General features: G+C 48.0%; 1 protein-coding gene across 1 annotated transcript; it reads left to right on the top strand.

Annotated features, from left to right (window-relative positions):
• The first annotated feature begins 439 nt into the window (after positions 1–439).
• Positions 440–2,269, top strand: LOC137320631 (protein IWS1 homolog). The gene has a single exon (XM_067982312.1). It carries the CDS (start codon positions 440–442, stop codon positions 2,267–2,269), a length of 1,830 nt encoding a protein of 609 aa, XP_067838413.1.
• Positions 2,270–13,526: the final 11,257 nt, after the last annotated feature.

The raw sequence follows: 13,526 nt of genomic DNA, 5'->3' as shown, positions 1-13,526 counted from the left end.
CCTCACAATGCTCCAGTCCTAGACTGCACAGGACTTTTCTATTGTACCCTCTTTTTTTGGTGTAATACAACCCCAAGCTGGATCCAGACCAGCGCTCTCTGTCCCTTATCTCCAAGCCAATCCCAGACCACAACCACCTCCTGGCAATCTTTCAATTCAGATCTCCAGGGCAGGCCCAGGACTGTGACCATAAATTAGGCCCCAGGTAGGCCTTGGTACCTGAGCAACTTGGTTTTTAACTTTAAGCCGACCTTGAATCTTGAAACTGGGGGCAGGCCAAGGACCACAACCTGCAGCCTGGACCCAACTTTGAATTCCAAGCGGGCCATGGAACTCTGGTGTGCACCTTCCAAACAGGCTGTTACTGCTCTCCTGGAGTACCACTGATAGGTCATTGTCACAACCTAAGCATTCTCTACCTCCTCATGTTCATGAACTGATGCAGGCCCCAGACTCTGATCATGATCTGAAGCAGGCCCCAGACTCTGATCATGATCTGAAGCAGGCCCCAGGCTCTGATCATGAACTGAAGCAGGCCCCAGACTCTGATCATGATCTGAAGCAGGCCCCAGGCTCTGATCATGATCTGAAGGAGGCCCCAGGCTCTGATCATGAACTGAAGCAGGACCCAGACTCTGATCATGAACTGAAGGAGGCTCCAGACTCTGATCATGAACTGAAGCAGGCCCCAGACTCTGAACATGATCTGAAGCAGGCCCCAGACTCTCATCATGATCTGAAGGAGGCCCCAGACTCTGATCACGAACTGAAGCAGGCCCCAGACTCTGATCATGATCTGAAGCAGGCCCCAGACTCTGATCATGATCTGAAGCAGGCCCCAGACTCTGATCATGATCTGAAGCAGGCCCCAGACTCTGATCATGATCTGAAGCAGGCTCCAGACTCTGATCATGATCTGAAGCAGGCCCCAGACTCTGATCATGTTCTGAAGGAGGCCCCAGACTCTGATCATGAACCAAAGCAGGCCCCAGACTCTGAACATGATCTGAAGCAGGCCCCAGACTCTGATCATGATCTGAAGGAGGCCCCAGACTCTGATCATGATCTGAAGGAGGCCCCAGACTCTGATCACGAACTGAAGCAGGCCCCAGACTCTGATCATGATCTGAAGCAGGCCCCAGACTCTCATCATGATCTGAAGGAGGCCCCAGACTCTGATCATGATCTGAAGGAGGCCCCAGACTCTGATCACGAACTGAAGCAGGCCCCATTCTCTGATCATGAACTGAAGCAGGCCCCATTCTCTGATCATGAACTGAAGCAGGCCCCAGACTCTGATCATGATCTGAAGCAGGCCCCAGACTCTGATCATGATCTGAAGCAGGCCCCAGACTCTGATCATGTTCTGAAGGAGGCCCCAGACTCTGATCATGAACCAAAGCAGGCCCCAGACTCTGAACATGATCTGAAGCAGGCCCCAGACTCTGATCATGATCTGAAGGAGGCCCCAGACTCTGATCACGAACTGAAGCAGGCCCCAGACTCTGATCATGATCTGAAGCAGGCTCCAGACTCTGATCATGATCTGAAGCAGGCCCCAGACTCTGATCATGTTCTGAAGGAGGCCCCAGACTCTGATCATGAACCAAAGCAGGCCCCAGACTCTGAACATGATCTGAAGCAGGCCCCAGACTCTGATCATGATCTGAAGCAGGCCCCAGACTCTGATCATGATCTGAAGCAGGCCCCAGACTCTCATCATGATCTGAAGGAGGCCCCAGACTCTGATCACGAACTGAAGCAGGCCCCAGACTCTGATCATGATCTGAAGCAGGCCCCAGACTCTGATCATGATCTGAAGGAGGCCCCAGACTCTGATCATGATCTGAAGCAGGCCCCAGACTCTGATCATGATCTGAAGCAGGCCCCAGACTCTGATCATGATCTGAAGGAGGCCCCAGACTCTGATCATGATCTGAAGCAGGCCCCAGACTCTCATCATGATCTGAAGCAGGCCCCAGACTCTGATCATGATCTGAAGCAGGCCCCAGACTCTGATCATGATCTGAAGCAGGCCCCAGACTCTGATCATGATCTGAAGGAGGCCCCAGACTCTGATCATGATCTGAAGCAGGCCCCAGACTCTGATCATGATCTGAAGCAGGCCCCAGACTCTGATCATGATCTGAAGGAGGCCCCAGACTCTGATCATGAACTGAAGCAGGCCCCAGACTCTGATCATGATCTGAAGGAGGCCCCAGACTCTCATCATGAACTGAAGCAGCCCCAGACTCTAATAATGATCTGAAGCAGGCCCCAGACTCTGATCATGAACTGAAGCAGCCCCAGACTCTGATCATGATCTGAAGCAGGCCCCAGACTCTGATCATGATCTGAAGCAGCCCCAGACTCTGATCATGATCTGAAGCAGGCCCCAGACTCTGATCATGATCTGAAGCAGGCCCCAGACTCTGATCATGAACTGAAGCAGGCCCCAGACTCTCATCATGATCTGAAGCAGGCCCCAGACTCTCTCAACACCCATATGGCTCTGATTGCCACATAAACCTTAAACATCCAATCACCACATGGACTCTGGCCTTCAATCACCATATTTGGGGCTAGACCCACTTTATGTAGGATCCAATGGAAAGGGAAACCGTCTGGGGTGTATAACAGGAGGCTGAGCCAATAGCTTCAGTTTTATGCCCTCATTGAAGTTGAAAGTTACCCCCCATGTCTTTGCGGGCAGTGAAAGGAAAAGGAGCGAGAGAGAGTGAGAGATATAGAGGGAGAAAGGGGGAGAAAGAGACATACGGGGAAAAAGGGGGAGAAAGAGACAGACAAGGAAAAAGAGGGAGGAAGATATATAAAGGGAAAAAAGGGGAGGAAGAGCTATACGGGAAAAAGGGGGAGGAAGAGATATTTAGGGAAAAGGGGGCGAAAGAGATATACAGGGGAAAAAGGGGGAGAAAAAGGCATATAGGGAAAAAGGGGGAGGAAGTGTGTGGAAGCGTACAGAGCTGGTGAGCTACTGAACGAGAGAGGCATATAAAAAGTGTGAGAAGCGTATAGAATTGGGAGTCATATGAAAAACAGATGAGACAGAGAGAAGGAGAGTCTTACTGAAAAAGTGAGAAAGCTATACAGAGAGAAAAAACAAACAGAAAAACAGAAAAATATAAATAGAAAGAATTAGAGAATGGGAGATTAACAGAGAGACAGGAAGTGAGAGATGCTTTTTTTGTTGTGAGCAATGCCACGGGGGTTAGCTATATATTGGAAAACGTAGTGGTGAGCCAGGAGTGAGTTCTGGACATTGATCAGCGACTGTATGTGCTTGTGCTTTGCTTATGCAATTTATAACATCTAAACCTTCAAAGAGATTACAGTCTGGTAATCTCTCCCAGTTACACTTTATTCTCTGTTTATTGTACGTCAACATTATTGTTTCCTGGTAACCAACTGTTGATTATCACAGTGCTTGCGTCACTATGTTAATCTATCAGTGTGAATGTTCTCAGGCATCAACAAGAAGAAGCACGTTGACTGTCACAGCAAAACAACATTGAATATAAAGAACTCCCTGAACTTCACAGTGTGTTCATTTTATATTAAAAAAGTCAAGAATGCTAGAGTGATTTCAAGGATGTAAGTCTAACTTCACAATTCAGATGATGGTTATAGACAGCTTGAGGTTTATTCATGTAGTTTATATTGTCACATAGGACAGAACCCTGGGATGAGATTACTGCCTTGTAATCACACCTGTAACAGTGGCTTTTGTTTATGACATGCTTTTGTTTCAACCCTGCGATTCCTTGCTTCTGATTCACGGCAACATCTCTCTCTGTGGTTAAGAGCCAGTTTTCACCAGACTAATATATATGCAATGATCTTTTCAACTACAGCAACAACAGACACTAACACAGCCCCCACATACTTCAACTGAACTTGTGCTCTAAGCAAATGCCATCACAATTCTCTAGTATCTATTATTCTCTACATATTTGATTTTATGCCCACCACATAACTCCAGGGAACTCCAGGGATGGAGCTGTAACCTTGCTGTCCTGAGGTAAAGAACAGTCCTCTGAATACTATTGTGCAGTTTTAACAGAAATCAATAAAGAATTACTCCCCCCCCCCCCACAGTTTTTCTTTGTTCCTCTCCTGAGGATGGCGACTTATATCAGGATACATTTCCGTGGATGCCAGCTGACCTCCACCAGATCACCAAACAAACATTCTTTGTATATGAAGCGGACGATGAGTGTGGGGAGCTTATCCCAGAGAGAGGGTGGCAGGAGTTGAAGTTGAGCCTAATCCCATCCTCACTAGTAATTTAATCCCATGGACTTCAATTTTGCTAACGAGTCTATTATGTGGCACACAACATCAAATGTATTACCTTTATTAACCCTCTCCATTATTTTATCAAAAAACTAAATCAAGTTTGTCAGACACGCCTTGCCTTTAACAAATCTGTGTTGCCTGTCATTAATTATCCCATATTTTTCCAAGTGAAAATTATGGGGTAAATTTTAACTGAGAGTCTTGAAGGGAGCGGGGTGGGGGAGAAGATTTCCCGGTGCAAAACCTGGAAGGTGTATGGATGGGTTGCGATAAATGAGGCCCGTCAAGTTCACTTCTGGGTTTCACGCCTGGCAGCCAACTTGATTGACAGGCTGGCTGGCTGTCGGCTAAGAAGGCCTGCTGCAGCAGGCCACAGCCTGGGATCAGAGGGAGGGAGGGTGGGATCATAGACCGGGGAGAAGATTGGGGTGGTGGGACTGGGAGAAGATCGGGGGAGAGCCGATGAAGAGATGGGGGAGCTGACGAAGAGATCATTGAGCTGATGAAGTGATCGGGGGGCTGATGAAGAGATCGGAGGTCACTGGAGGTCGGGTGAAGAGCCAGAGGTAGGTGGGGTCCACCATGGGGGGGGGGGTCCACCATTGTTGGGGGGGTATCATCAGGGGTTGGGGGTCAGCCGATCGTGAGGGTCCTAGAATCATAGAATCATAGAAAATTTACGGCACAGAAGGAGATCATTCGGCCCATCGTGACTGTGCCGGCTGAGAAACGAGCCACCCAGCCTAATCCCACTTTCCCGCATTTGGTCCGCAGTCCTGCAAGTCACGGCTCTTCAGGTGCACATCCAGGTATTTTTTAAATGAGTTGAGGGTTTCTGCCTCTACCATCCTCTCAGGTAGTGAGTTCCAGACCCCCACCACCCTCTTGGTGAAAAAAAATTCCTAATTTCTGCTCTAATCCTTCTACCAATCATTTTAAATCTATGCCCCCTGGTTATTGACCCCCTCTGCTAAGGGAAATAGGTCCTTCCTATCCACTCTATCTACGCCCCTCATAATTTTGTACACCTCAATCAAATCACCTCAGCCTCCTCTGTTCCATGAAAACAACCCCAGTCTATCCAATCTGTCGTCATAGCTAAAATTCTCCAGTCCTGGCAACATCCTCGTAAATCTCCTCTGTACCCTCTCTAGTGCAATCACATCTTTCCTGCAATGTGGTGACCAGAACTGTGTGCAGTACTCAAGCTGTGGCCTAACTAGTGTTTTATACAGTTCCAGCATAACCTCCCTGCTTTTATATTCTATGCCTCAGGTAATAAAGGAAAGCATTCCATATGCCTTCTTAACCACCTTATCTACCTGTCCTGCTACCTTCAGGGATCTGTGAACATGCACTCCAAGGTCCCTCACTTCCTCTACACCTCTCAGTATCCTCCCATTTATTGTGTATTCCCTTGCCTTGTTTGCCCTCCCCAAATGCATCACCTCACACTTCTCCGGATTGAACTCCATTTGCCACTTTTCTGCCCATCTGACCAGTCCACTGATATCTGCCTGCAGTCTACAGCTTTCCTCCTCAAAATCAACCATACGGCCTATCTTTGTGTCATCCGCAAATTTCTTAATCATGCCCCCTACGTTTAAATCCAAATCGTTAATGTATACCACAAAAAGCAAAGGATCTAGTACCGAGCCCTGCGGCACCCCACTGGAAAAGCCTTCTAGTCGCAAGAACACCTGTCGACCATTACCCTTTTCTTCCTGCCACTGAGCCAATTTTAAATCCAATTTGCCACATTCCCTTGGATCCCATGGGCCTTTACTTTTTTGACCAATCTGCCATGTGGGACCTTGTCAAAAGCCTTGCTAAAATCCGTGTAGACTACATCAACTGTGCTACACTCATCGCTCCTCCTTGTCACCTCCTCGAAAAATTCAATCAAGTTAGTCAGACACGACCTCTCATTAACAAATCCGTGCTGACTGTTTATCCTGTCCCTCAGAATTGGTTCCAATAATTTGCCCACCCACCGAGGCCAGGCTGACTGGCCTGTAATTACGTGGTCTATCCTTCGCTCCCTTTTTAAACGATGGTACAATGTTAGCAGTCCTCCAATCCTCCGGCACTACGCCTGTATCCAGTGAAGTTTGGAAAATGATTGTTAAAGCCTTCGTTATTTCCTCCCTGGTTTCTTTTAACAGCCTGGGATACATTTCATCCGGCACTGGGGATTTATCCACTTTCAAAGATGCTAATTCCCTTCATGCTTCCTCTCTCACTATGTTTATCCCATCCAATATTTCACACTCCTCCTCCTTAACTTCCATCCCTGCATCATCCCTCTCCTTTGTGAAGATGGATGCAAAGTATTCATTTAAGAACCATACCCACATCTTCTTCCTCCACACATAGTTTACCTTTTTGGTCTCTAATAGGCCCTACTCTTTCCTTAGTTATCCTCTTGCTCTTAATGTATTTATAAAACATCTTTGGGTTTTCTTTGATTTTTACCTGCTAATGTTTTTTCATGCCCTCTCTTTGCCTTTCTAATTTCCTTTTAAACTTCACCCCTGCATTTTGTATACTCTCTAAGCTTTCTGTAGTATTGAGTTCCCAGTGTCTATCATAGTCTTTCTTTTTCTGCCTTATCTTACCCTGAATGCCTCTTGACATCCAGGGGGCTCTAGATTTGGCAGCCCCTCCCTTTTTCTTTGAGTGAACACGTTTACCCTGAGCCCCTTGAATCACCCCTTTGAATGTCTCCCACTGCTCTGACACTGATTTACCTGTTTCCAGTTTACTTCTGCTAAATCACTTCTCAGTTTAGTAGAATTGGCCTTCCCCCAATTGAAAACTTGAACTCCTGCTCTGTCTTTGTCCTTTTCCATAACTATGCTAAAACTAACTGTATTATGATCACTACCACCAAAATGCTCTCTCACTGCTACTTCTTCCATCTGCCCCTCTTCATTTCTTAGAACTAAATCCAGAACCGCCCCCCCCCCCCCTCTTGTTGGGTTTGCTATATACTGGCTAGAAAAATTCTCCTGAATGCAATTTAAGAATTCTGTGCTCTCTATACCATTCACACTGTTTGTATCTCAGTTAATATTAGGGTGGTTGAAATTCCCTACTATTACTGCCCTATTGTTTTTTCACTTCTCAGAAATTTGCCTACATATTTGCTCCTCAATCTCCCCCTGACTGTTTGGGGGTCTATAGTTAGCTCCCAGTAGTGTGACTGCCCTTTATTTGTTCTTTAGCTCAACCTATAAGGCCTCATTTGATGCTCCTTCTAAAATATCATCCCTCCTCACAACTGTAATTGTTTCCTTAACCAAAATTGCCACCCTCCCTCCTTTTTTATCTCCCTCTCTATTGTGTCTGAAAACCCTGTAACCAGGGACATTGAGCTGCCAGTCCTGCCCCTCTTTAAGCCATATTTCTGTAATAGTTAAGATACCATACTGCCACGTGTCTATCTCTCAGCCCTCAGCTCATCCACCTTATTTCCTATACTCCTTGCATTGAGGTAAATACATTTAAGGACTGCCAAACTCCTCTGCTGTTTATTTTCTAACCTTCGTTCCCTCTGTCTTCCAGACTCACTCACTAATTTTCTGCCTTCCATTTCCAGTTCTGACTTTATCCCATCTGAATCTACACTCAGGTTCCCATCCCCCTGCCAAGCTAGTTTAAACCCTTCCCAACAGCACTGGCAAACCTCCCCGCAAGGATATTGGTCCCGGCCCTGTTGAGGTGCAACCCGTCCGGCTTGTACAGGTCCCACCTCCCCCAGAACCGGTCCCAATACCCCAGGAATCTAAAGCCCTCTCCCTTGCACCACCTTTGAAGCAAGCATTCATCTGCTCTATCCTCCTATTTCTATTCTCACTAGCACTTGGCTCTGGGAGTAATCTGGAGATTACTACCTTTGAGGTCCTGCTTTTTAATCTTTTTCCTAACTCCTTAAACTCTGCCAGCAGGACTTCATCCCTCTTTCTACCTATGTCATTGGTCCCGATATAGACCATGACCTCTGGCTGTTCACCCTCCCTCCCCCCCATAATTTTCTGCAACCGCTCAGTGACATCCATTAACCTGGCACCAGGGAGGCAACATACCATCCTGGAATCACACCTGCGGCTGCAGAAACGTCTGTCTGCTCCCCTAACTACGGAATCTCCTATCACTATTGATCTCCCGACCTGTATTCTCCCCCCCTGTACAGCTGAGCCACCCATGGTGCTCTGGCCTTGGCTCTGGCTGCACTCCCCAGGGGATCTCTCTCCCCCACCAGTATTCAGAACTGAATACTGGTTGGAGAGTGAGATGCCCTCAGGGGACTCCTGCGCTACCTGCCTGGTCCTCCTTGTCTGTCTGGCACTCACCCAGTCCCTCTCTGCTTGCATTCTCTTAAGCTGCGGGGTGACCACCTCCTGAATCGTGCTATCCACAAAACTCTCAGCCTCGTGGATGCACTGCAGTGATGCCGAAGCTCGAGCTCCTCCAGCTGACGACACTTCCTGCACATGTGGTTGCCCAGGACACGGGAAACGTCCTGGAGTTCCCACATGGCACAGGATGCGCATTCCACGGGTCTGAGCTGCCCTGCCATGCCTCTGTATTTAGATTATTAACTAAACTAAAGCAAATCAAGCCTTAAAACCGGATATTTATAGTTTTATTACTCTGGTTATTAAACTAGTTTAAGTTTTCTTTTTATGCTCCCAGCTTTTACTTTAATTTTACCCAATTCCCTAACTCAGAGGGAAAAAAAGCAGCTGTAACACTTACCAGCCAATCACCTACCTGCTCCCCTGTGACGTCCCTCCTGTTTGTTTCTCTTTTTCCTCCATTTCTATGATTACTGGGTCCGCGCACGCCGGTTAAACCCAGAAACAGGCGTGTTGGAGCTGGGCTGCTGTCCCACTCTGAAAACCGAGTATTTTTACTCCCAACCCGCCCCCAACCCACCCGTTCTTGGGGATTAAAATTTACTCCAAGGTCTCTAGAAGTTTCCCCAACAAGGACGTTTATCCCTCTCCCCTTTTTTGTACAGGGGTGTAACATTTGCAATCCTCCAGTCCTCTGGCACCACTCCCATATCTAAGGAGGATTGGAAGATTGTGGCCAGCGCCTCTGCAATTTCTACCCTTACTTCCCTCAGTAATCTAGGATGCATCCCATCCGGACCGGGTGACTTTTCTACTTTGAGTGTTGCCAAACTTTTAAGTACCTCCTCTTTATCTATTTTTATCCTAATCAATTTATCTACTACCTCCTCCTTTACTGTGACATTGGCATCATCCTCTTCCTTTGTGAAAATAGATACAAAGTGCTCATTCAGTACTTCAGCTATGCTCTCTGCCTCCACAAGAAGATTTCCTTCTTGGTCCGTGATCGGCCCGACCCTTCTTTTGACTATCCTTTTACTCTTTATATGATTATAAAATACTTTAGCGTTCCCTTTTATGTTACCTGCTAATCTTTTCTCATTCACTCTCTTTGCGACTCTTATTTCCTTTTTCCATTTTCCTCTATACTTTTTGTATTCTGCTTGATTCTCTACTGTATTATGAATCTGGGATATTCCTGGTTTAATGGTTCAGTACCATATAAGCAATGCAAAAAGGAAAAAAAAAACCTGCATTTATATGGCACCTTTCACAACATCCCAAAACGCTTTACAGCCAAAGAAGTACTTTTGAAGTATAGTCACTATTGTAATGTTGGAAAAGCTGCAGCCAATTTGTGCACAGCAAGGTCCCACAAACAGCAATGTACCTTAGCGATGTTGGTTGAGGGATAAATATTGGCCAGGACACCATGGAGAACGCCCCTGCTGTTCTTCGAAACAGTGCCTTGGGATCTTTTACGTCTAGCTGAGAGGGCAGACGGGGTCTCGGTTTAATGTCTCATCAGAAATATGGCACCTCCAACAGTGTAACGCTCCGTCAATGTTGCACTGAAATGTCAGCCTAGATTTTGTGCTCAAGACTCTTTTTTATATTTGAAAATATACTTTATTTCATAGAATTTAAGGATAGACACAGTTCAATTTAAAAATCACAATTCCAAACCAATACAGTTCAAACCAATACCATACAGATCGTTCACAAAAGGATCTCAATATTACAATTCAAACACAGTATATTTCTTAGGATTCATGGTGTACAATACAGAGTGGGATGGCCTTACTTGGTGGCCTTTCCCCATAGATCCTTTGTGTAGGTCGCACCTTGCTTCACTGCGTCCCGCAGCATGTACCAATGGACTTTGGAGTGTGCCATTCGGCAACATTCGGTCGTGGACAGCTCCTTCAGATGGAAGACCAGCAGGTTTCGGGCGGAACAAAGGGCCTCCTTCACCGAGTTGATGGTCTTCCAGCCGCAGGTGACGTCTGTCTAGTTGTGCATCCCGGGGAACAGCCGGTAGAGCACAGCGTCCTGTGTTACCGAACTGTTGGGGATGAACCGGGACAGATTCAATGCATCTCTCTCCACACCCTCTGCGCAAAGGGGCAGCCCGTCAGAAGGTGGGAGACGGTCTCCTCCTCACCACAGCTCATGGTGTGAGGGCAGCTCACGGTGGCGCTGAGGTTTCGTGCGTGTTGGAAGGACCGCACTGGGAGGGCCTTTCTCATCACCATCCAGGCTATATCCTGGTGCCTGTTTGTCAGTTCTGGAGACAAGACATTTTGCCAAATGGCATCGACCGTCTGGTCGGGGAAATACCCCTCTCCTTTCCTTGCAGGATTCTCAGAAGAGTTTGTGTCGACCATTCTCTGACGGTCTTGTGGTTGAAGGGGTTCCTCCTCAGGATCCTCTCCATCTTGGACAGGTGGGGGGGGGACGGTCCAGCTGGATGGGACGTCCTGTGCCTGCTCGACCAGCATGGCCAGACCCAGCCTTCTCAGTACGCAGGAAAGGTAGAAACTCAGCACGTAGTGACACTTGGTGTTTAAGTACTGGGGCTCTACACACATTCTGAGGAAGCCACACACAAAGGTGGCCATCAGGATTACAGCGGCATTGGGGATGCTCTTCCCCCCTATGTCTGGGGGTTTGTACATGGTAACCCTGCAAACACGTTCTACCTTGGCCCTCCAGTCAAAATGGAAGATAGCTCAGTTGACTGTGATGAGCGGGGTTGTGAGGAATGGGCTAGACCCTGGCCATGTAGAGCAACACTGTGAGCACCTCACACCTTATCTCCAGGTTCCTGCCGGTTATGGAGAGGGATCGCCCCACCCACATACCAAGCTTCTGTTTGGTCTTGGCAATTCGCTCCTCCCAGTTCTTCATACAGGCCAGGGGACCCCCCGAACAGATCCCCAGGACCTGAAGGTGAAGGGGACAAAGGATCGGGTCTCCCACCTGCCAAAGAACATGGCTTTGCTCTTACTTCGGTTCAATCTGGCCCCCGAGGCCAGCTCGAAACGGTTGCAGATGTCCATCAGTTCGTGGACTGACCGCTAATCAGAGCAGAAGACGGTGATGTCGTCCGTGTACAGGAAAGCCTTAACCTGAGCGGCTCCGCTGCCTGGGATCTTCACCCCCCCGATACCTGCATCCTTCCTGATAAACGTGGCAAACGGCTTGATACAACATACGAACAAGACCGAGGAGAGAGGACAGCCCTGCCTGACTCCAGATCTGATCGGAAATTTCTCTGACTCCCACCCGTTGATTGCTACAGATGTCCACGTAGAGCAGTCAGAACCAATCGCGGATTCCCTCTCCAAAACCCATTTTGGAAAGCACGTCCATCATGTACGTGTGGGATATTCTGTCGAAGGCCTTCTCCTGGTCCAGGCTGATGAGGCAGGTGTTCACCACCCCCCCAACCCCACCCCGTCCTGTACATAGGTGATTGTATCCCTGAGCAGTGCAAGGCTAACAGAGATCTTCCTGCCGGGTACAGTACAGGTCTGGTCCTGGTGGATCACTTGCTGGCGATGGCCTTAGATAGAATCTTATGGTCGACATTTAGCAAGGAAATGGGTCGCCAATTTCTGATTTCTTCCCCCTCCCCCTTCTGCTTACAGATGAGGGTGATGCCTTTCCTCATGGACTTTGACATACTGCCTGCCAGAAGTATACTCCCGTACACTTCCAGTAGGTCTGGGCCTATCCAGTCCCACAGAGCCAAGTACAACTCGACCGGTAAACTGTTGCTTCCAGGAGTTCTATTTTTCTCGAAGGACCAGGCAGCCTTTGTCAGCTCGTCCAAGGTCAGTGGCCGATCCACGTTCTCCCACTCGCTATCCTCTAAGACTTCTGTGATAGAGGACAGGAAGGACTGGGAGACCGTGTTGTCTGTGGGCTTTGCATTATACAGCCCGGCATAAAAGGATTTGCTGATCCTCGGTATGTCGGCCTGCGAGGATGTCACTGAGCCGTCTTCCTCCTTCAGGCTGCTGATCATAGAGGTCTTTTTGTGCAGCTTCTGGAAGAAGAAGCGCGAGCACTTCTCGCCCTGCTCCATGGAGCGGACTCAGCACTGGAAGGTGATCTTTGAGGCAAGTCTCTGACTCTGGAGTGGGACTATGAACCCACACCTTCAGAGGCTCAGAGACGAGAGTGCTACCACTGATGCACGGCTGCTACCTAATGCAGTCACCCACTGATCCACGGCTGCTACCTAATGCAGTCACCCACTGATCCACGGCTGCTACCTAATGCAGTCACCCACTGATCCACGGCTGCTACCTAATGCAGTCACCCACTGATCCACGGCTGCTACCTAATGCAGTCACCCACTGATCCACGGCTGCTACCTAATGCAGTCACCCACTGATCCACGGCTGCTACTTAATGCAGTCACCCACTGATCCACGGCTGCTACCTAATGCAGTCACCCACTGATCCATGGCTGCTACCTAATGCAGTCACCCACTGATCCATGGCTGCTACCTAATGCAGTCACCCACTGAGTCATTGTGGGAGTCGTCAAAACTGTTTTAATTGTAGTGTCTTTTTCCTTAATCTTTGATTTTTCAGAAAAAAATGGAGTGTATAGTCGTCAGCTGCCAACCTGTTCATTTTAAATCAGGTTTCAGGCAGGGATGCTGTTTGTTTCCTGATGTTGCTCGTCATGGATTTTGTGGAAAATCACATGGAAAGAGAATGGAAGCTTGGAAGCCATGGATTTTGCTGCTGATACAGCATTCATCTCACAGTCAGGAACCGATATGCTGACTAAGTCATCAGGAATCTACTCCAGGCAAACAAAGCGGGCCT

The sequence above is a fragment of the Heptranchias perlo genome, chromosome 4 (genome assembly GCF_035084215.1).
Source record: "Heptranchias perlo isolate sHepPer1 chromosome 4, sHepPer1.hap1, whole genome shotgun sequence".
Taxonomy (NCBI): Eukaryota; Metazoa; Chordata; class Chondrichthyes; order Hexanchiformes; family Hexanchidae; genus Heptranchias; species Heptranchias perlo.
Note: the sequence above shows the minus strand (reverse complement) of the source record. Positions and strands in the feature narration are given on the sequence as shown.